Raw genomic sequence first — 24,869 nt, forward strand, 5'->3', positions numbered from 1 at the left:
CAATGATGTAGGGCAACTCTGAAGTACTCATGAAAAAAGAACTGATGGAGTCTGAATGCAGATCAAAGCAAACTTTTCACTATATCTTATTTGTATTTGTATTTTTGTGTTTTGGTTTTATATGAGTATTCTCTTACAACAATGACCAATATGTAAATATGTTTGCATGATCATACATGTATAACCTATATCAAACTGCTTGCCCTCTCAAGAAGGGGGGAGGGAAGGAAAGAAGGGAGAAAGTTTGCATTTTAAATTTTTAGAAAACATGTTGAAAATTGTTCTTCATGTAATTAAGCGAACAAAATATTCAAAAAGAAATGTTAGATATAGCAACAAGGCAAAAAAAAAGGTAAGGGGAATGGCACTGGCAATAAAGGAAGTCAAAATAATGCATTTCTAGTTGCAGATTTTCTGTAACTTTCTTTGGCTTAGGCTCTGAGAACACAAAGGCATCAATGTGGGAATTTTGTGAAGCATCTATTGGTTATATCTTTTTTAAATTGCTTTATTTTGATTATTATGTTGACTGTTCCCCATTATTGAACTATTTTTTCATCTTTGATATAATTTTTACTTGATCATGATTTCTGTGTGTGTATGTGTGTATGTATTTCAGAGTATTCTGTTTGGCAATATTTAGTTTAAAGATTTTTTTTGTGTCAATAATTATTAATTATATTGGCTTAAAATTTTCATTTTTGGCCTTATCTTTGTAAGGTTTGATTATTAAAACTAGATATGCCTAACAGAAAGAACTGGGGACTTCTGTAACATTTGGCTAGAAAGATGGAGGGCTAGATTTTTTTCTCCAAATCTCATAATCTTTCAAAACTCTCTAGAATAAGCATTATGTGCAAGGTTCTCTCCATAGGCTAGAACAACAAAAACCCTTACAAAGTAAAAACTTGAGGAATTAACAGCAGAGAAAACTAATTCCTAATCCTTTACATGCTTGCCCAATTCTACCCTGGAGGCAGAGATTGAGGTTGCTGAAAAGTGAATTTCCCAGTGTGGGATGAGACTCTGACAGCTTTGAGATCCAGAACTCTTTGCCCCAGTTTCATTGACTATGAAACCAGGATAATAATAGCACCCTACCTCCCAGGATTGTTGTACAGATCAAATGAGATATTTGTAAAGCACTTAGCCCAGTGCCTGGAATATAGTGAGTGCTTAACAAATATTTGTTTCTTTCTTTGCTCAATGACTGGTAGTGAGAGAATGTGTTTGTTGATAGAATAGTTTGTTCTTTCTAAAATTTCAAAAAAGAAGGTCCAATAGAGCAATATAAACCTGTAGATCTAGTACCCAAGGTTTTTAATAAATTCATAGTTAGCATCATTTCCCCTTTTATCTCATCTCAAGAGGCAGAAGAGGATACATAGTCAGAAGATACTGGTAGATGGGGCATGGACTTAGCTCTTGGTTGGGACGGAGATCTGAGACACCACACTTGAAGAAGACTTAGAGGCAAGAGATCTGATATCTGGATATTCAATGGTTATGAAGAATTGAGGCATTTTAAGGATAAACTATGTAATGCTTCCATATGTGGCAATATGTTATGGAACCAAAAGATTTCCAAATCAAGTTTCTGGGTACTTATTGTGACACAGGACAGAGCCTTATGTGGTAAAGAAAAAGGAGGATTCCAGAACCTATATCTAGTTGCAGCTGAATAGATAGTTTAATTCTCCCTGGGCTCAGTGGTGGAGAAAGGAGGAATAAAGTGCTTTGGGCAAGAAACTTGGCGTTAGTGAAGGCCCAAACCTGTTTGGGGACTTTGTGATAATAAAGGTATATGGCTTTATTGTAAGTATACACAAGATTTACTATATTAGTTCCACCTAACCATATACAGAGATATCAGTTTAATTTTGGGGTCTCCTTTTATTACATTGGAAATGCCAAGAAAGGAGCTCATCTCATCTTATAGTTTAGTAGGTCATTTGGATCACTAGGGACAATATATTGTACAGTTGGGAAAAAGAAAAAAAAAGCAACTGAGCTTACTGTGATCAGATTGGCCATCACAATGTGTCAACATTGTCTCATATTCTTTGTCCTTTTTTGTGTTTCTACATCTTAGATGAGAATAATGAGGAAAAAAGAATTGATCAAAATGATGAACATTGAATTCTCTTTCTTTTAAAATTTGAATCTTTAATAATAAGCAAAGCACACAAATGTGAAGACATTCAAAATGTTATACATTTACCTCAATTGGGGAATGACTAAAAAATTGTGGAAGTAATGGAGTCTTAATACTCAACTCTAAGAAACAATGGGTATGATGAATACAAAGAAGCATGAAGCCTCATATGAACTGATACAAAGTGAACTAATCAGGAACAGGATAATTATATATATATATGCATATATCTATATATTACCATGATTCTATAAATAGAAACATAGAGCAATTAAAACTGTGAAATTATGATGGCCAAGTTTGTCCCTGAAGATGAGATATCAGAAGACACTTTTCCCCTTCCCAGCTCCTTTCACAGAAGCAAGGGTCCAAAAGCATGGAACAATATATGTAAATAACACCAGACTTTTGGATATATTGATTACTTGTATAGGTTTTTTCCTTTTTCTCTTTAAAAAATTTTTTTTTTGTAATAAGGGATGATTTTCTGAGAGTAGGGAAGTAATCAGGGAAAATGTAAGCCTCCATCATCAAACAGGAAACAGTGAAAAAGGAAGGGAAAGGAGCATATAAGGGAGAAAAAAAAGGTTGAACTTACCAAAGATCTCAGGAGGCAAAAATCTCAGTTAAAAATCTCAAGTGCATTTCCCAGTTAATAAATGGTCAGGGACATGAACAAGTAATTTTCAGAGGAAGAAATCAAATCTATCAATAATCATATGAAAAAAAATTTCCAAATTGAGAATGCATAGAGAAATGAAAATTAAAACAACTCTAAGGTACTACCTAATACCCATTAGACTGGTTAAAATTATAGAAAAGGAAAATGACAAATTCTGAAGGGGATATGGGAATATAGTTAAAATAATGTAATGTTGGCAGCACTATGAACTAGTCCAACCATTCTGGAAAGCAATTTGGAACTATTCCCAAAAAGCTATTAAATCACACATAGTATTTGACTCTATATTCTAAAGAAATCAAAGGAAAAGGAAAAAAGACCCACATGTATAGGAATGTTTATGGTAGCTTTTTTGTGGCAACAAAGAATAGAAACTGAAAGGATGCCCATCATTTGGGGAATGACTGAACAAGCTAATATATGAATATGATAGAATATTACTGTGATGTAAGAAATGTCAAGGAGGATTATTTCAGAAAAATCTGCAAAGACTTGAATGAACTGATGAAAAATGAAGTGAATGGAACTAGGAGAAAATTTACACAATAACTGTAATTCTATAAAGATAACCAACCATGAAAGACTTACTCAGCACAATGATCCATCACAATTTTAAGGAACTCATGATGAATCTATCCACCTCCGGATAGAAAATGAATTAATTGCTCCAGAATTCAGACTGGGTCATATTTTTCTTTCTTCCTTCAACCCCCAAAATACAGCTAATGAAGAAATATATTTTGCCTGACTTCATATTTGTAATGGGTTTTGTATTTCTTAACTTCTCCATGGGTGGGAAGAAGAGAAAGAGAACTTAAAATAAAAATAAATAAATCTGCATTTCAGAGAAGAAGAAGAAAAAAGATCTCAAGCACAAACAGATAACTCAACAGGAAAAATATTAATAACAGAAGAAAAGGTGGCCTCTAAGACACCAGCATATCCAGACATTTCTGAATTGCAAGACAAAGGAAAATGAAAAGGAAGTATGGAATCACAGCAAGATGTTCCTGAATGGTTCAAGAGAATAAGAATGAGGAAAGAATGTATACCCTGCTTAATACAAATATTTGGCAGAAGAGAATCTGAAACAAAAGATAGAATAATTGATTGGTAAAATGGAGGCACAGAAGTGAAGGACAATCTGGGGGAAGGAAAGCAAAATACAGTCAAGGTTAAAAGAAAATTTGATCTCTATAACAAGGAAAAAATATACAGATCTTAAAGACAGGATACAATTCAAGAATCATTGGTCTTGGAGAACAACATGAAAGATTTTAAATAATAATACCACAATGCAGCAAATCATTCAAAATAACTTCCCCAAATTCTGAACACACAAAACAAAGTGCAAATTGCAAGTACATATATTGCCTTCAAAAAAATAAAACCCCCAAGCTGCAAACTGCAAGACACAAAGTAGTTAAATTTAACAATTCCAATGGCAAATAGTCAATTCTGCAAGTAAAGAGAAGAAAGACTTTCTGTACCCAGCAGAAAATTCAGAAGGGAATGATTTTTTTTTTCTTGGTGAAATGCAAAGATGCTCAAGAAGACATCCAAAGTGACAAAGCCTGCAAACTTGGATCTAAAATAAAAAAGAGGTATTTGAAACATTCCTCAAAAAAACTCACATATGTGGAGATTATTTTACTCCAAAACAACATAAACACAGAAAAGGTGAACAAATACAGCAAACAAATCATAAGGAAATAAGTTACTTTAGAAAAAAGGAGAAAAAAAAGAAAGAAAATTACATCTATAGAGTTAAAATAACAACAAAAAAAACACATCTACCAAAAGAACAGAAGGGTCATTAAAAGATTTATTTCTAAAAATACATAAAATTACAAGGGTGAAAGTAAAATTTAAATAGACATAATGGTGGAGAAACTGGCCTAAAACTCCATGGACTAAACTTTACAATACCACAATTACAGATGAATCAATAATTTGTTATTGTTACTGTTATTGGTTTTTAAATTATTTTTATATTATTGTTTTTGTGAGACTAAACTGAATATTGAGAGGGCTTATATAATGAGAAAAGGAAGAAGATAATTTTATTGGTATATTAAAAATCAGCTCTTAATTACCATGATTGTTTTCTTCATTCTTTTGCCTTTCATATTTTTAACATCTGCATAAACTTAAATAATTTCACCCTTCTCTGCTTTCTTTTGTTTTACGCAGAATCACAAAATTTCAAGCTAATGGAGCCTCAGAGGCTTTCTAGTCAAATCTATACTTTACAGAGAATCTCCTCCCTGAAACTTTCAACAGGAGGTTATCCAATTTCTGACTCAAGATCTCTGATGAATGGGAATCTACTGAGTTTAAAGGAAAGCTATGTATAACCAACAGTGTCTTGGTAAATGTGTAATGACCAGCTCTCCGGTTGAAAAATGTGCACATGATATATGCATATTAACATTTCTCCATCACTTTCTTAAGTTTAGACAATCAACAAAACAATAAATAAATCAAGCTATGATTTACTAATTTCCAATGTGTAATGCTCATATTGAATATATTACCACTCACCTATATAAACAGTGACCTGACTACAGCATCCCATTGTGAACTTTGCGAATTCTTCAGAAACATTTTCTTTTTGCATACTGAGCTTAAGTCAGTCCTCTGCAACTTCTATTCTATGGCTATCTTCTGGTGCCAAAGAGAATAAATCTAACCTTCCTCCACACGAAAACATTGCAAGTATTTGCAGACAGTTCTTAGGCTCCTCTCCTCTTCCCAAGTCACCTTTCTTTTAGGATAAACATCCCTGGTTTTTTCAACTGATAATTATATACTTGTTCTCAAGTATTGTGGTCACTCTTCTGGAGGTCTTTCTATTCATTAGCTAGTACAATATTCTGACTACTGTGAACTGTCTCTAAGTTTTTGCTTATAGAAATAAGGTTAAGTGATAGATTAAGTTCATCATTACAGTAGGTGAGAAGTCATCGGAACAATAATGGTCACAAAACTAAAAAATATTGTTATTATTTATAACATACTTTACCAGCAACAGTAATCTCTGTTTTATGAGAATCTTTCCAAAGTAGAAGAAACTTTTGTGTCAAGTCTGGCTTATTATAAACTCTTTTTGCTTGTTTTTTTGACAGACTAGCATGTTCTTTGAAACATTGCTGTTTGTAGTCTTAGAAATTTTCTTGTCAGAGATCCCCCCGTCAGTCCCAGAGCCAGGCCACCTCCCTCTGGTCTCTGAATTCTGGGGCTTTCTGCTCAAGAGTCAATCCCGGGATTAGACCTTCCACTGTCACCTCCTTCCTCCTGACTGGATGCTCTGGACCTTACTTTCACCACTCCTATCTGCTGTGAGGCAAGCCTCCTGAGGCTTCCCAGGACTTGAGCCAACATCACCATCTGCCAAATGATTGGATCTTAAAAAAGTACCTTGAACATTCTTATCACCTGCTTCCCTCAACATATATTTCTCCAAATACTGATTCTCTGCCTGGACGCATTCCTGATTGGTTAATATTCTCCTACCTTCTCCTACTCTCTTCATCTTCATGATTTCTAAATCTTAGACAGTTGAAATATAAAGCCTATACCCATTCTTAATTCTTACCTTCCAGTTCCCTCACTCCCATCTTATTCGGTTCTCCTTCCTAAGTGCTCTACTCCAGACCCATCAGACCTAAACTTTTCCTTTCTCACTCTTTCCATTTCTGGCTCTCATTGAGAGCTGTCTCTACCTGTAGAATCTGCTTCCTCAGCCACTCTTTCCATACTAGCTATACATTTTTGTCTTTGTATCTTCAGCATAATGTTTGACACACAGTAGGCATTTGCTACTGATGGAATCTTAGTCATCTTGCATTTTACAATGTAGTATTTTTGTCTACTACTATATTCTACTTTTTTTCCTAGTTTATTAACTTTTGGGTGAAATTTAATTTTCTCGTGATAATTTCTACTGTTTATTTCTTTCCTGTGTTTCTGCTATTATTTTTGAGTGATATCTTGTAGAGTCTGCCTCTCTTGAATCTGACATTCCATTATCTTCCCACCTAGCTTGTCTTTCAAAATTCGACTCACCTATGAATTAGACCATATTTTCCTTAGTGAAATTTCATAAGCATAAAACAATATGAAAGGAGAAGGAAAGTCATTCTTCTAGCTCCCTCTTGTAGGGAGGCAAAGAAAGCCCTATCCCTTCCTTGCTATTTCTAATGTAAGAGTTGAGTAGACCTAAGGAGATAATAATGAAAAATGTTTGTACAAAAATATTCCTGGCCATGCTCTTTGTAGTGGCAAAAAATTGGAAAATGAAGATGTGTCCATCAATTGGGGAATGGCTGAACAAATTGTGGTATATTATGGCGATGGAATACTATTGGGCTATAAGGAATGATGGACTGGAGGATTTCTGTAGGAACCAGAAGAACCTCCAGTAACTGATGCAGAGTGAAATGAGCAGAACAAAGATAACATTATAAATAGAAAGTAAAACATTGTGGAATAATACAATGTAATAGACTTTGCTAATAGAAGACAATCCCACTTATGAGAAAGAACACTATCTACATCAAGAGAAAGAACTGTGGGAGTAGAAACACTGAAGAAAACAAATGACATCATTTGTTTATATGGATATATAATTTGGGGGGTTGGTTTTAATGGAAATGGTATAGTGATACCATTTATGGAAATAGGTATAGTGATAGCATTTGTATAAACCAGAGGAAGTGCTTATTGGATCTGGGAGTGGGGAGGGCAGAGGGGAGGAAAAGAAAATGAAATATGTAAACATGGAAAAATATTTTTAAAAGAGTTGAGTGGAGCTGGGACTGATTTTAATACAAATAAATCTTTCTTACTAGCCTCTACAGTAGTCCACTTTACTCTCTAAATCACTGAAAGGCAGGTATTACAGCTATTTTTCAAACCTCCTTAACGAAAGAAGATTAGGAGTTTTTCCCACCCTCTACCTGTCATTTCCTCTTTCTTCCTGTTCCCCAGTTCATTTAATTTTATACTCAGCTTGGGGCTATGATTTAAGACATATCTCCTGTTTAGCTCAAATACCAAAATAACAAAGTAGGTGTTGCTATACTTGCTCACTCCTAACAGTGGCATTCTCACTTCTGGGCTTCATTTAAAATGAACATTACAGAACATTACATTCTAATCTCTGTCCTATTCAAATCCCTGATTCTGGCCACACCAGGACAGGCTTCAATTGATGTCCTGTCCCAGGTGGCTCTCAGAGCAATGACTGGCTCTACTTCATCTCTACAGAAGTCAATAAAATTTACTGCAACCTGACCTCAAAGGTGGCAAGGTTAGAAAATGTCGCTTTGAACCTGAAAATTGGTCATTCATGCTTTTCTGAGGCATTTATCCAGCCATCCTGTGCAGGTGTCCCAAATTCTCCAACTGCTGAGGCAAGAAAAGAAACACTGAGGTCTGACTTCTCCTGTATGTGGGTCAAGGTAAATTTAGATGAGCTTGTAAGGAGCTCGACTGAGATTTGATTCAATTTGGATTTGACTTTTAAGGACACTGTGTTCTCAAGGGGGAAAAGATGTTCCTTTCTTATTACTCCGACCTTCTGCTTTAACCAGTTTGGCCTCCGAATCACCTCTATTTAGGTCCCTTTTAGTAGGTCACATTAGACCAACAGTAAGGAAGGAAGCAGTGAAATGATCAGTACTCTAGTCAGAGGATTAGAGTTCAAATCTGGCCTTTGATGCTTACTACCCAGTGTTAAAAATGGGAAAGTCATTTAACCTCTCTGGGCCTCAATTTCCTCATGTGTAAAATGAGGGAATTAACATGGCCTTAGAAGTCTCTTCTAGCTCTAATCCAGGGATTCTTAATCTTTTTTTTTTAATCACAGATTAATTTGGCAATTTAATAAAACCTATGCACCACTTCTCAGAATAATATTTTAAAAGCATAAAATAAAACAAAAACCTGTAGTTAAGAACATTAATAGTTCTTATGAGGTTGAGACGTTTTGAGCTCTTTGAAAAGTTTTCCAAGGCTTCTAAGGGAAGTTTTTCACACACACAAAAAGATATTCTGATTGGTCTTCAAATCTCTTAAAGGCACATCGGCTTTATAATTAACTTTGCTGCCTGATGCTTCTGTTGGGGTAGGTATTTTAAAGTTATGGGCAACATGATGTCCTTGGTAAACTTTTAAAAGTTTGTCTTCCTTGGACCTGAATTCTGAGCCCTTTTTTTTTTCTTAATGATTTTCTCCTTTCTTTCTCCTTGTGGTACAGTATGTAAAGTATAAGATCCTTTCTACAGCACCAGAACAGTTGCTATTTTACCATACATGATCTTTTATACAAGCATATATGACTGATATTGGCTTAAAATGGTATATCCCAAAGGGATTTGCATATTTGTTTAAACCAAACCTTAAACTAAAGGGATAAAGCTCTTCTCAGAATTTCTGGCACCATGAAGTAGACACAGAGGAGTTGCATAGGGCAGGAGGCAGAGCCATGTTTTTTGTCTTTCTTTGCATCCCTAGCACTTAGCACAGTGCCTAGTACATAGCAGTCCATAAATAAATGTGTTTTGACTTCCTGATCCTGGAACTAGGTAGTTGTGTAGAGGGAAGAAGGGGAGAAGGCAGGGCTAGGCTTATCTCTGGGCTTTCCCCTGACTGAGGGAGACTTCTGAACCCTTAGAGGACACTAAAGAATAGATTTAAGTGTTTCAGACTTATCCTGATTAAAAAAAAAAAAGCCAACCCTTATCTTCTGTCTTCGCATAAATTCTAAGACAGAAGAGAAGCAACATTTGCCCTGGATTTGACTTGAGCTCCTGAAGAAGTCCTGGGAAGGTTGGGGGACTTCCAAAGCCATTCTGCAGTCTAGGAATGGGGTCTGAGGAGGCATAGGGGCAGGTCTCCAAAAAAGAGCTACTAGGTCAGATTATAGCTAATTGTTTAGGCTGGAGGATTGTGGACACTGATCCTTAGAGTTTATCAATATAGATAGTTCTATACACTTCAAATTGATTATTTTGTTCCATGCTAGTCATGTGATCATAGATTTATAGCTGGAAGGGACCTCAAAGGCCCTCTAATCCAACCCCTCTTATTTTATAGATGAGAAAACTAAGGGTCAAGGAAGTTAGGTGACTTACCCAGTCACACAGGTAGTAAGCTGTCAGAAACAGGTCGTGCATCCAAGTCCTCTACCATGCTATGTCTAAGGCATGAGCCACCCAAAGGGTAAAGCGAAAAGAGCATGACTTCCCAAAGAAAAAAATGACTAAGATATCTGTCTTAAAATAACTCATAGAAACTCATTAGGATACCTTGAAAAGTTAAGAAATACCAGTGCCCTTTTTGGTTAGCTAAGTAAACTGATTTATGAGTATTCTATTCCTACTGTAATGCCTTCCTTCTGGGTAGTCCATGTAATTCATCAAAAGCCTTCTTAATGTTCTACAACCACAATGATCTCTTTTTTCTTTCACATTGCAGATTGACAATATAGCCTGCTATCTTCCTGAGAGGCCAGAGTGGGACCTGGCCGCTGATACCCCACATTCATTGTAGTTGATAGGGGGAAATTGTCTTGAGCTGTTTAGATTCAATGGGACCTACTTGGCAGGGTCTAGTTGCAAAGCTTGAGAAAAATGTTGACTGTTGTTTCAGAAACCTGCTCTTTCTAATGTCAAAAACAGAATTCAGAGCTTAATGATGGCCTCAAGGAGTAGACTGACAGCTCCTGGGCATTTCCTTCATACCCTGCTGTTCCTTTCAGAAATTTGTCTTACTCTTTTCTTTGGCAGCCATTTGTAGAAGGTAGAAAATAATGATAAAACTATCATTTATATAGTATATTACATATGTGTGTCTTGGTTTGGTTTGGACAACTCCATGAGGGGGGTACTATTATCACCCCATTTTACAGATGAAGTAGACTCCTTGGTCCAGATTCTGGTTCTAGTAAAGCCCTACTTGTTCTAAATCTAAGACCTGACCCTATTACCTTTCAGGTACTAGACACATTATCCTCAATTCTACCATGTTATTCCTGCTATTACCCATTCTATGAAATACCTTGCTGCTTATCTGAACCCTACCTTCTTCCATCAAGCTTTGGCCAACTCCTCCAGTCCTATCTAATCTTACCTTTCTCTGAATTTTGTCATGATCTTGTAGGATCATCTTTCTAGCTTTAGAGCTAGAAAGGATTGTAGAGGCCATCTAGTCTGATCCCCTCAGTATTCAAATGAGGAATTGAGGGCAAGAGAGGATGACTAAGATCACTCTGATAATAAGTGACAGAACTGGGATTTGAACCCAGGATAAGGTCTAAACAAGTTAGATATTTTAGGAGGCAGAGATGAGGGAGCACAATTCATGGGGAAGAGACTGAGAAAGAGCATAGAGACAGGACACGGAATGTTGTATGTGAAAAACAGGAAGAAGACCAGGTTGGATTGGCTAGATCAGATAGTATTCCATCATCATCATCATCATCATCATCATCATCATCATCATCATCATCATCATCGCTAGCACTTTAAGTTTGTAAAGTACTTGACAACTATGTGAAATGTTTTGTTGTTTGGTCATGTCCAACTCCCTATGGCAAAGATCCTGGAGCATTTTGCTTCTTCCTTCTATAAATTAAAGCAAACTCAGGCTAAATGACTTGCCCAGGGTCACAGCTAGGGAGTATCCGAGGTCAGATTTGAACTCAGTTGGGGGAAGAGAGAAATCCCTGGAAAGTGGAAGGATGATCCTGGAAAAGCCAAGTTAGAATTACACTAGGACTGGCAAGGACTTCAACTCAAGTGTAGCTGCCATCTTGTAGCTTCCTCTTTCTGGTAATTAATTATTCTTGCTGACAAGAAGCTTAATTCAATTGCTTCAGATTCTGCCAGTGTCTTTGAAATGCTTGATCTCTGGAAGAATCATCTGTCCTCAAATCCTCATTCTTACTGCCATTATCTTACTTCAGTAGCCTAATCATCTCTTGTTTGGACTGTTGTCATCACTTCCTAACTGGTTATTCCCAAACATGTCAAAACAATATTCCTAAAGCATAGTTCTGATGATGTCATTCTCTTATTTAAAAAACCTGAGGAATTCCCTATTGTCTCTAACATCAAATATGGACTTTTTGTTTTTGATTTTTTGGCATTCTACTCTCCACAATTTTGTCCTCACTACTTTCCCAGGCTTCTTCTTTACACATTTTATCTTCCAATCATACTGGCCTACTTACTTTAACTTCCACGTTACATTTCACTTCCTTTTTCTGCCTTTGTATGAGTTGTCCTCCATGCAAAGAATATACTCTATGATCTCCTCTGACTTTTAGAATCCTTACTCTCCAAAGTTTGGTTCAAATCATTATCCTCTGATCTCCCAAGTTGTTAGTGCAGACCAAGAAATTTACTTTTTATTTGTTTTGTATTTACTTATTTCATCTGAAAGTTAAACCTGGAATACTTGCACATGACTCTCCTCATTCATGGAAAAAATGACTACATGCCTCTAGACTGACAATGACCTGGAGGTTTGGAGAAGAGAGACATTTTTCCCTATTCCTTCTTCAAGAAATGCATGGAGAGTAAGAACAGACTTTGGAAGGTAGATATGTAAGGGAGGGTCAGTTCCTCAACACATCTCTTGAGTTCTAGCTTGCTCATTCCCATCTGAAAAGTTCATTCACTCTTTGTATTTTCTGGTATAACTTCTCTGATTTTAATTTCCGATATATGTGCGGATAGGTTAATTTAATTGCTATTCACTCTTTGAGATGGTTTTAAAATAAAATTAGCATTTGGTGGGAGTCAAGGCTGCAGATTGTGAAGATTGGAGTTAAGTTTGAGGTATTCATTCTTCTTTAAGGAATAAGGGAAAAGGAAAATGAATTCTCCTTGACTACTAATAATTTGGAGAGCAAATAGATATAATCCTAGTCTTGCACCCATTTCTTTCTCAGAGAAGAAGAATGTGGTCAGACTTGTGGTTCCTTCACCTATAGTTCTCTAGGCTGGAATCAAAATCTTTCTTGGAAAGGATGAGAAAGATTCCAGATTTATCTACCAAAGCTACCCTTAGAGACACATTTAGACAAACCCTAGTGGATAATATATATATACATACATGTATATGTGAAACTTTCATGGGCTATACATCCTACCCATTTATATACTTTATTTTACTCCATAAGGGGTAGGTTTTTTGAAAGGAAGAATTATTTTGTTTTTATTCCCTCCTCCCACCTTTGCATAATGCCTGGCAAACAGGAGATTCTTCATTAGTGATTATCAACTGACTTAATAGACCTAGTTATAGGTCTGGTGGTTATTGTTTTATCTGACTCCTTTTTTCAAGATGTGTACCCTTCTGCGAACAATTCACTTGATGACCTGCTTAGACTTGATTTCCTGTTGTCATTCAATATCATTCAAGGTGAATGAATCTCTTGGTTTCTTTTCCAGTTACTGTCACAGCTCTAGCTAGAAATACCCTCCCCCCCCATCTCTCTGGGTCCTGCTCCATCATCTAGCATCTGATGTTTCTGAGAGACCAAAGCTGATTGTCTGACTACAGAAAAAAGGTGTAGTTATGGTGTAGGTTGAAACTCCTTCCTTTCCTACATCTAGTGGACCTAAATCTATATTCTATGATAAATTTCAATTGATTCCATAGAATATTATCTATCAATTCGTTCTTCTGTCCATTGGCAATGGTGATTTGTCCTACATTGTGTAGAAATGCAGGCAGGATCTCTGAAAGAGTCCAACCACTTGAGAGTACTATGATCTAAAAGAAATCTCCCCCTGATATCTACCTCCTCCCTGTTTCAGAAATGTGATGTTGGAGTCAGCAACTTCAGCAATAGTTATTAGGAATGAGAATACTTAAGATTTTCTCTTCCTGACAGGAGTGGACTTTCTAGTTAAGGGACCTCCTATAAATAAGGGAGTTAGCATTTTTTTAACCCAAGGGTCTCAAATAGTATCTTTTTTCTTCTTTATATTTATCCCTGGTATGGTTGAAATTGTCGCTAGCCAGGTAACCTCATATACAGATAAGAATTAAATTATAATCAGATCCATACAGGGTACACATGCTACTATAATATTTTATTCTATACAATGAATTATTTTTAGATATAGTATCTAGCTCCCCATCTTGAGAACTCATATGCTTGAATCACTAAAATAAGGTTGAAAGGACAAAAAAAGAAAACACAAGCTATCTGATTATTTTTTTAAATACCAAGGGCTTTATTTTTATTTCACCACAGTTTTATACAGTGACACAACCATCTCTTAAAGTTTGGTATTCTCATGTCTTTTCTTAATATATTTTCCAAGCAAGGAAGTTCTCAGTAAACACCGTACATCGCTAGCTGAACTTTTAACAACAATTTAAAAATGTGTTGTATTTGTTGCTTCAATGCAATAGTACCAACAATAAAAGTACAGTACAGGGAAATTCACAACAATACGACAGTTAAACATATTGGCTCACATTTAGGCGATGGTCAGAGTACAGTAGCAGTATGTACATGCACGCGGGAGCTTGGAACCCAAAGGCATGCAGGTCAAGCATGGCGTGTGGATTATACAGCTAACATCATAAGCCTTACAGAGGCCTTCTTTGTGACTTTTGGTTAATGTGTTTGTTTGACCTGTATTCCCTCCAGTCTATTGAATACCATTCTAGTCAGCTAAATTGCTTTCTTTACTACATGAAATTTGATGTTTCATATAATCTTAAACATTTCAAGATTCTTCCTTTAAAAAAATAACACTGACATCAAAATAGAACAAAATTAACTTAAAACACCCTAAGTCAACATGGAAATAAACCAAACCAAAATGGAACAGTGCAAATTGAACAAAAAGGCAGTCAATATTTGGGGAGCGAGCGCATTCAGAATCTCTTAAAATGTACATTTTTTAAAATTCTTACTCTTTAAATTTATATCTTATTAACCTTTTGTTTAATATACTGTGTGTAGAAAAGATGGAGACAAAAATAGTTTTTTGAGCTATGAAAAAAATTAAGTTATTACAGGCACGTTAACTGTTTCATTCTAGAAACATTTCTGTTTCACAGGTTGAACATTCAGCAGCTGTGTTGTTTTTGTTTGTTTTTAAACATTCTTTGACCTTGGGAAAACTACATTTCTCCTTACGGACAGGGATTGGGTCATGATGATGGTATGGTTATGCAAAATACAGTGAATTATTCTGTGATAATTCATGCCAGCTTGCATCATTTTTTTGGCTTCTCCACTGCTGGTTCCTGTCCACCATGTTCCTCCAAGGATGTCAGGTCTCCAGTTGACTGAGACTGTGAGGCAATGGGGGAATGTGGGGCCCAACGGGAAGGAGGACGGCGTTTTGCTGGTCTTTCGGGCCGGGAGAAGCAGGATTCTAGGGGTGGAGCTAACGCAGAACAAGGTAGTTCCTTCATAGCCAAGACAAGAAAAAAAAAAAGAGTTACTAACATTGATAAGTGTTGCTGTGATTATATCCTCAAATGAAGTCAAAGTGAAGACCTGATAAAATGGAGCACAGTATAGACAAATAATGCAAGTCTTTCTATGTTCAAATGCCAAGTGAAAGTTAGAAAATGTCTGAAGGAAATGAGCAGAAGAAATGGGTCATGTTTACTTCTTATTTTGATCATTAACTGTTCCTTTGCTTCTGAGAGAGGACCTAAGATCGATACTGTTAGAGGAAAATTTTCAATGCATAAATTAACTTGCAGACAGTAAGGCATAAAAAAAAAAATGGCCAGCCTTGTCTGTAAGAAAACTTATTTTGTAAAGAGAATATCATTACACAAATGCTTCACAGTATAGGCTGGAATATCAATAAGACATGGAGAGCAGATTTTGTGGCTATTATCTAGACAATTAAATTGGTCAAATATATATATATACATATATATATCTTCCAATTAATGTTATGCTTAATAATGATCTGTGTAGTTAAAGGCAAGATATACAAAATACTTAGTTAGGCATGCCATCATCTGCATTGGTATCCATGTAGGAACAAAGCCTAGTGACTTCTTCCAAATGCATTAACAATGACATATACAAAAAAACCAAACCTGGCCACAAGCTACTATGATATTCCAGATTGAAAGACAACAAGTTTAACAAAAACCTATAATGTAGAAAAAAATCTTAATTTTGGTCTAGTTTTTCTCTATATTGGCTCATTGTAACAGTATCATAAAAATTAGAGGCAAAGCACACCTGAGATTTTCTATTATAGGTATCCTGCACATATTCTGAAAATGGAATTCTGCAATACATATTGAAATATTGCACAATGCCCTCAATGACAAAATTTAAAGGGTTCGCTCGTATCTCACCTTAAAAAAAAGTTGAATTGCCAAGCTTAGTTTTTATCTGTTGAAACGAGGAAGCCATAAATGGGAATCTGATGGCATTTGAAAATATACACAGCAGTGATGAGGAGGCTGACACAGGATGTCTAAGTTAAGTCTTAATATCAGTCATACAACCAAAAGTTGAGATGGCAAACAAGATGGCAGAAAGCATAAACCATATTATGCAAAGAAAGGATAGTGATAAAACCAGGAGACTGATAACCACTCAGGCAGTCAATTAAGCACAGAAGGATTTAATACAAGTGACATGGAACATGAAGACAACAGGATGATGATGATAAGAGAGACAGTGGATTAGAGCAACAGCAAGACATTGGAATATGATGTCTGGATGACATGAAACAGGAAATAAAGATGGATGGCATTGAAGGAACAAGCAAGAGTTAAAGATGGCTACTGCAACAGAGAGTAGCTGAAGTAAGCTTTTGAACTGCCTGACTGGATCTGAGATGACAAAGGAGTCAGGATAATTCCCTACATTTCTTTGGAGTAGATGGGAAGATGTTATAAATTACTAACATTCAAGATCATTTTTTTTTTAAGACAATCCCTGTCTTCCAAGGGGTTAGTGCTAAATGTTAATGGCGGACATAAAAAGTTAGCAAAGCACATACCCTCCTTGGTGCTGTATCCCTAAGGAATGGTTCTCCAGGGGAAATAGTATCAGTTGCTGAGACACAAGTCAACACTAGGAGTAGCGGCTCCATGTCCTTACCTCACCCCAGTGCATTGGGTGTAAGGGAACATGATTTGTGAAAAATGCCTCTGTTTTGGGCCTCTCTTACAGAAGACCATGTGTGCTGTGATACCTGTAAGAGTCACAACCAGCTAGAGAGGAAGTACCCATTTGGTTGATTTGTGCCTCTGCTTCTGGCATTTTAATAGCTTTATGTGGCTTTCTAAAAGCTTTTGTGGTTTTCTTTGTTTCTTTGATTGGGATTATCATAGCTCCTCTCTCACAGCCCCATAATGCTCTCATATTGACTAGGGAAAAAAAAAAGGCTTTTACTGGAACATTTTAACTGTTACAAAACTCTACTCAAAATAAATGAATATCCTCTCTACCAGGCAACATACTTGCCAGTTCTGACCGTAAAGAGAGATTCTGCATAAAACAACATGGCCCATTTTGTAAAATACATGCCATAACCTCTTTGCCCAGTAAAGTGAGGGTATCTCCTTCAAAGGAGTCACCTCAACGGCCATGATATTACTTCATTGTGCTATTCCTTATAGAATAGTTTTCAGAACCCATGGCATTGTGTTGAATATCCTTAGTGATGTCTTTGAGCATGGATTTGATTTTTGGAAATAGCCAAAGATAACTCATTCATCTGCAGAGTAAGATTATTGATTAAAGCTGTGCAATCAGGTTTTTGTTTAGGAAAAAAACGGTTGTGATTATAAATCTGGAGATGGATTTCCTTGTGTGAGCTTTAAGCTGCTGCTAAAAGCAATTTTATAAAAGGTGCTCCAAAAATGTTTCAAGCATTGGCAGCTTGACTAGAATAAGAAATCTTTATTGAGATAAAGATAGATCTGCATTTGAATGCATATATTCCAGGATCTTTTCTTAAAAAAAAAAAAGGAATCTCATTTTTGGGTCACAGTTTGTAGATTACACCACTATTTCTGTTGGGCAGATTTACTGGCAAGCAGGTTTGGACTTGGTGAAAAAAAATTAGGGTTTTTTCAGAAATCTAGATGGAGAATTCTGGGCTAGAACTGTTTGCCATGGTAAAAAGAAGTCCTCATCAAAGCCAATACCTCTTCATTCTATAAAATGGTCTGACCTTGTTGGTAGGCAATTCTTTTCACTATAATGGCTGCAAAATGCCTCTCTCTCCTAGGCATTAAGGTGGGATCAATCTTGACCTAGCCTCAGTGAAAATCAATTTCTTCTCATTAAGTAGTAGGGACCGAGTTGAAGCTCACAGGAGTTGTTCCCTATTCTTACTTCAACATATCAATTTTGGGTTGTGTTGGGGAAGCCTAACTAGTACAGTAGGTCACTGCTAACTTCACGTATTCTTGTTTTGTTTTTGAGGGTACAAATCTGAACCAATAGTTATGCAAAATGAAACCTTCAGAGAGTTTTGGAAAACAAGGTAGAAAGCACTTACAGCAGTGAGGCAGGCAAAGTTAGAGTCCCCAGGGGGTTGTTAGTAAGACAGTTTGGTTCTGGATAGAACAGACAGAAGAAAGAGAAAAAAGAGAAGCAAAAAGGTTGGAAATAAATTTTTAAAAAGAAAACAGAGTAAAGATATTATATAGTCAATAAGAAGGATGGCTGTGGGTAACCCTCCCAGCCATCCCCTGTGGGAAGCAAACAAGGTAAAAACTTCAAGCCCTTGACAGAATTGGGCACATTTATATTAAAGCACACAGATAATCTAGGTTTCTGAGCAGAGGAAAGGACCCATCATCTCTCATCATTTCAGAGCTGAGAAACAACGACCGAAAAAACAAAATATATCATTGAGGAACAGCACAGCAGAGATTCCTATCCAGTTTTAAGTCACTTCTCCAATCTCTCCTCTGTTTTTAACATTTCAAATTCCTTCCTGGTGAACTAAGATGAGGAAATCTGAGTGATGTGGCCTGTGGTCCTGAAACTATGAGAAACAGGAAAACAATTGTGCTGCCTGTCTTAGTTAACTCACAAAGATCAGGATATGCCCACTACCCATTCTAAAGATTCTGCTTTACTCTTTTTCACCGAAACCTATGAGGAGGATGGATGGCAGGCCAAAGGGGAGAATTTGACCTTTGAAGGATAGCATCTCTCTTTGTGCTTTGGCTTCTCACCATTTCCTCCTTGACTGCTGAAATAGGTACCACAGCTGTCAGTGGGAGGTAAGAGGAACTAAACAGTGAGCTTAGCAACAGAGATGTGCTGTTCTCTCCCTAAAAGATATACCGGAACAGACTACAGAGTTACTCTGGTTCCCTTGTATCAAGAGCAAGAATCCTGTGAACCTAAAACAAGATCAACTTCCAGTGGATCTAAATGTCTGAGTTAGCATTTGGTAAATGAGCTTGTGGTAGGCAGCTCAGAGAGTATTCAGTGAACCAGTAGGGTTAGGCACTACTAACTGGCATCGAGGGGGAATGACTTAGTTTGGAAGTTGCTCTCATTCTATTGGGCTCACGTGAGAGCCAGAGCTGGTCCATCAATATGGATGAAGGTGGGGAAACATATTCTTCAAAAAGTTCTAATGTATGGAATCAAGTTAGAGAACTAAATAATTGAGTTGGGACATAGAGATCAAGCAAAGCTCTGAGAGAAAAGGAAGAAGGGGTGCCAATCAATGCTCCATGCGGGTGCTGGACTGCCAACATCATGCCAGGCTGCAGAGAAGGAAGCCAATCGATTCCATTGGCTGGAAATAGTTGGAAAAGAAGGAAACACAAGGAGACTTTTCTTTTTAAAAAAGAAACTCAAAGGGCACCAGCTTAGCCATGATAAAAAACCATTTTCTGTACACCTTAGTGGTGTGACTCATTCATTAAGCCCTTTTATTCCTCTCATTGAAGGCTTATAGAAAAACTCATTAATCTGTTGATAGCCCAGAGCACAAGTCCATTTCCTAAAACTTATTTGCTGTTTCATTCCCAACCATGGAACAACAACTGCAGGCACAGCCAAGTTAATGCTTGAGCGCAAAGCCCTTGGACATATTCCCCAGGTTCCTGGGGGATGCAGGACATTCGCACATAAAGAGAGCCTCCATGGCTGTGTAACTGACAAAAACCAGCACTTACCTAGGAGAATTGGGCCCTAGAGATGGGGCTGATGGAGAACATTCAGAAGGCATCATTTGTCACCTAAGAACACTTAATCAGCAATATTTGTCCTTTGCACAGTATGCATTTAACTTTACAAATGATTTAGGTCATAGGAAAAGCCTCCCAAAGACAATAATATTTTATTAATTATTTTCCTAAAGGACAGGTACCATTATTATTTTAGTGAGTAGAGAATGGGCCTCAAAGGCCAGACAGAAGAACTGGGTTCAAGTTTTCCCTCTGATACTCAATGGCTGTGTGACTAAGGCTAAGTATTTAAACTTCCAGTTGCCCTTCTACAAGCAATGCTCTAAGACTATAAACACCCAGACAATCTATTCTTGTGGAGTCTTCCCAAAAGAGATAAAGTAGCAGATCCACACATATTCTTTTCTGATTCTATCTAGCAGATCTGTAGATTGAACAAAGAGGAACCTTTTAGTACTGAGAGATCTAGGGGGACATGTATAGTAGAAAGGAAGCAGTAATGCACAGAGAATGGTAGCATTGGAACTACATTCTGAGAGGAAATAAGGAAAGAGTCCATTTATTTCTAGTCCATTGGTGTTTAAGAAAGTGGACAAAAAGAAAGGCAGTGAAGGACACTGGGGTGACCTCAGCTGTCCAAAGCCTCTGGAAAAACAGTCTTTCTGCTAAAGAGGCAGGAGCCTTGTGAATGATTCTGGGAGACTCTGGGTCTATCTAGGAGAGCTAGCAGCCCTATTAATAAGGTATATGCAAAAACTCATACCTGGCATATGAAAAATTGTGCAGAAAATATTCACGTTTGCTCGCAGGGAATAAGTTAGGTGGTAAGTAGAGGTTTGGACTACAGTAATTATGGACTCTTTCATTTTACAGGTGAAGAAACTGAGGCCCTGGGAAGTTAAGTGAATCACCCAAGGTCACTCATGGTGAGCTAGTATCAGAGCCAGGAATTTCTTCCTTTTCTTTCTGGGGAAATTTGTTTTCACAATTCCAATTTTTAAAAAGCATTAATGGGGAATGGGCACAAATAAATATCCATCCTTGAGTAACTATTTCTATTGCAATATACTCTGCCAAGATATGGAAAAAATAGTTTTTGAGATCTATAATGTAGTAAAAACTTTATAACCATGCCTGTAAGTGAAATTAAAATGTCTAAATATACATACAAAAGAAAGAACCATACTAATGACAATTAAGTACTGACAAATTCAACTTTCACAAAAATTATTGCAGCTGACCAAGAAGACAAGTCAATGTCCTCAAAATAATCATTAATCATCCTAGACAAGTGCATGGGTAATTTTGAATGACTCTTTAACTATAGGATTGAATAAGTATGATCATTATGGACATTTTAAATAAAAACTTCCATGTAAAGTCACCTGTCCCTCTGAATAGAAACTCATTTCTGATATAAAATATTCTTATTGTTTTTGTTGAATTCTTCATTTGCCTGAGGAAGAAGAAAGCAAGTCTCATGTCTCAGCTCTTATGCAGAGTATGTTTAGATTTTCCAAAACATTTTCTGGAACTTAGAGTATATTCATGTCATTGTAATATTTTGAAAGTCATATAGTTGGTCTAAATATGTTTTTTCAAAAAACTGAGTAAAACACCCCTAGGAAGGGGTGGAGGGCAGGATAGTGTGAAGATTGGATTTAGCTATCTCCTGATTGTAACAATGAATATACTTAGCAGCTAAGTGCCTTCATTGTTACAATCAGGAGATAGCTAAATCCAATCTTCACCATAGCTTGGCTAGAGTAGAGAGGATGGATGCTCTGGGTATTTAATGGTGGACAAAAGAAATTAGTTATGGGAGTGATAGCTAATTGGGGAAGGACCCTGATAACTTGAGATCCTGGAACAAGTAGTACCCTTTTAAGCAAGGGAATAACATTGAACAGTAGTGTTTTCAAGTGGTCTATCCTTGGGCCAGCAACAAACTATGGCACATTGTTATTGGTTCACAAAATTTTTGCTCTCCTTTTCCCAAAACCCCAAATGGAAAAACTGTCACTTTCTTATGGCCTACTGTTCATATATGTCAGGATAGAGGAGCAGAAATTAAGAGCCTTGGACTTGAACCCGGGGGATCTGGCATCCAATTCTGACTCTGACAGTTCCTAGCTGTGTGATTATGGGCAAGTCACCTAATCCCTCTGAGATTTCTAAAATGAGGATAATGATCTACCTTGCAGGCTTGGAGGGAGGGAAGCACTTTGTAAAACTAAAGCATTGTAGGATTAAGTCTTTACCTCCTTGGTGAGAATTGATGCACTAAAGCTTTAGAGGGTGAAGAGATCTGTCATAGAGAATTTGGATATTTTTCTGGTCTGTATCATAGTTTGGGCTGGCAAACAATGCTTGAGAAGGAGATTCTTGTTGACATGTATGACTATTTGGATAAATAAAAAAGACTGGAGGAAGGGAACTATGAGAGGAGGTCCCTGAAGGCATCTGAACACAAGATGATTAAGGCATACTTTCGAATTATAATTATTAGAATTATAGCATGGATAAAAACAAAGGAAGTATTAGTCAATGTATTAAGCACCTACCATTTGCCAGGCATTGCTAAGCATGGAGTCCTGAGAAATATGATAGAGAGAAACATCAGCAAGCTTGAGGGTGAACTAGATATGAGGGAGGCAGAAAAGTGTGATTCTCAAAATTCCGAATTGTAATGCTTTCAGTTTTAGGCAGTGAAACAATTAATGGAATATACTGTACGAGTTAGATACATCAAAAGCTCAGACATGTGAAATAGCCTAAAAGAGCTTACGATGAAGGGATCTCAGATGTTTCATCTGAGAAAGCAAATTGCCGAGAATGCAAAGTAGAATTTCAAAGATCTTCTGGGAAAAGTTGCTTTGTGAGTAGGAGTGTGTGAATATATGTATGTAAATGTGGAAATAGAGTGTGTGTGTGCGTGTATACAAATATACATACACATATAAATATGGATAATGGGAGAGGAAGAAAGGAGGGGAAGGAGAAAAGGAGAAGGGAAGAGAGAAGTGGAAAGGAAAGGCAGGGAGGAAATGAAGGAGGAGAGAAGAGTTAAATATTGCACATTGACTGAAATTTAAAGGCAGAAGTAAAAGGGAGGAAGGGAATTAAAATAACATCTTTTATGCTAGTTCCCTTCAAATTGCTTATGAATTTCAGAATTACAAATTAAAGCTGAAGATACACAAAATATATTTTGAACTTCACAATGTACACTTTTAGGAGCCATGATTTTACCATCATGAACACTTCCTTCCTTCATGCCACTTGTTTTCATTTAACACAGTGTATATCTTGTCTATGCATAGTTATCTGCATTTCTCTTATTCCATTTTTCTATCCCCAGACTAATGGCTGGCATGGAGTTAGGGCATAAATATTTGCTGATTGACTAAATAATTTTTCTATGCACTTTTTTTTAGAGAAAGAAGTTTACTTCTGTGGTTTACTGATTTAAGCAACTTCTAGCAAGTTTAACTCCTATCAACCCAGTTCAACAACTGTTCTTCAACTTAAGAGTGTGGCCTGAAAAACTGAGAGGTAAGTCCAGTGTCACACAGCTAATATGTGTCAGAAGCAGTACTTGAAACAGTACAAACCTTCCTGACTCTCAGCTTGTTTCTCCACTCCTTCATGCTTTTATGGGTGATTTTTGTGATCTGATATGGCACCCCAAATTTATTACTAAATAACTAATAGTCTACCACAGAACCACTCTAAATTTAAATTTAACTGTATTCTTTCTAAGAGTTATATTATACATATATATTATATTATCTATATATAATCTGTTGAAGGTTCATATCCAGAATTTTTTCAACGTGGTTGTCTCTTCTAGACTCCATGCTTTAGAATCATAGTAAATGATACTTTTAAGAGTCAAGGTAGCCTCCTTGTTCATCATCATTGCGTGGAGGACCTCCATGGAAGAAAGCACCTTGACTCATTTGTAAAACTGATATAACTGTAAATTTTTTACTACTGTTTATTATATGTTTTCCCTGTTCCACTGATCTACTTTTCTATTTCTTAGCCAGTACCAGATAGTTTTGGTAATTACTGTTTTATAATAACAGTTTAAAATGTGGTAATGCTAGACCTCTTTCCTTTTAATTTTTTTATATTAATTCCTTTAATATTCTTGACCCTTTGGTCTGTCTTTTTTTTTTATTTAGTAAGTAATGGCAAGCAGGTTAATTTAAAAAAAAACATCAAAAGATCTATATTAAATTATGAAGTGAAACAAGTAGAACAAAGACAATATTATATATAGCAATAGAAATATTGTTTGAAGAATGACGTTTGTCCACATCCAGAGAAAGAACTGATAAATAGAAATAAGCAAGACATAGTTTTATACATACATAGATCTTTTTTGCTAAATGCTTCCTTCTCTATTTCAGGGAGAGGAAGGAAGGAGGGAGATAGCTGGGAATTTTAATGTAACAAAAAAAACCCAAATCAATAAAATTTAAAAAAGAAAAAACTGATATGACTGGCTAGGTCATAAAGGCTATAAGGTGATGCTTCATGATGCCATGGTTCTTAGTATAGGGATGCTTAAAGGCTTTGTGGGGAGGTGGCTCAGTAGAAAGTCTCCTTTCATTTAAGATCTTTAAGGAGTAAATAACCATTTCATGAGCTGGCTAATTACTGGTTTAGATGGTACCAAAAATTCCAGGGTTATCAGAAACATAGAAGAGATGTAAGGGGAAAACAAAGAAAATCACTAAAATTGAAACATGCTTATCATTTCATACTTCAGAAGAGTACTAAACATGTTGTTTAGATACTGTGGAAATATTGATGACTTGAATGAGTGCGAGTAGGATAATA

The 24,869-nt window shown here is 36.4% G+C and overlaps 1 protein-coding gene across 7 annotated transcripts in view; it reads right to left on the bottom strand.

The window, feature by feature from the left end:
- Nucleotides 1-14,068: 14,068 nt before the first annotated feature.
- The window catches only part of MTCL1 (microtubule crosslinking factor 1), a 166,431-nt gene continuing 155,630 nt past the window's right edge, over nt 14,069-24,869 (bottom strand). For 6 of the 7 annotated variants that reach the window (XM_056823678.1, XM_056823674.1, XM_056823672.1 and 3 more), the window contains one exon: nt 14,069-15,284. In XM_056823678.1, the coding sequence (XP_056679656.1) occupies nt 15,090-15,284 (195 nt within the window). In that variant the 3' untranslated portion in view covers nt 14,069-15,089. Of the gene's footprint in view, nt 15,285-18,364; nt 18,423-24,869 lie in introns of all 7 variants that reach the window. The other variant, XM_056823676.1, reaches the window with a different exon arrangement.

Source organism: Monodelphis domestica, chromosome 3 (assembly GCF_027887165.1).
Source record: "Monodelphis domestica isolate mMonDom1 chromosome 3, mMonDom1.pri, whole genome shotgun sequence".
Classification (NCBI taxonomy): domain Eukaryota; kingdom Metazoa; phylum Chordata; class Mammalia; order Didelphimorphia; family Didelphidae; genus Monodelphis; species Monodelphis domestica.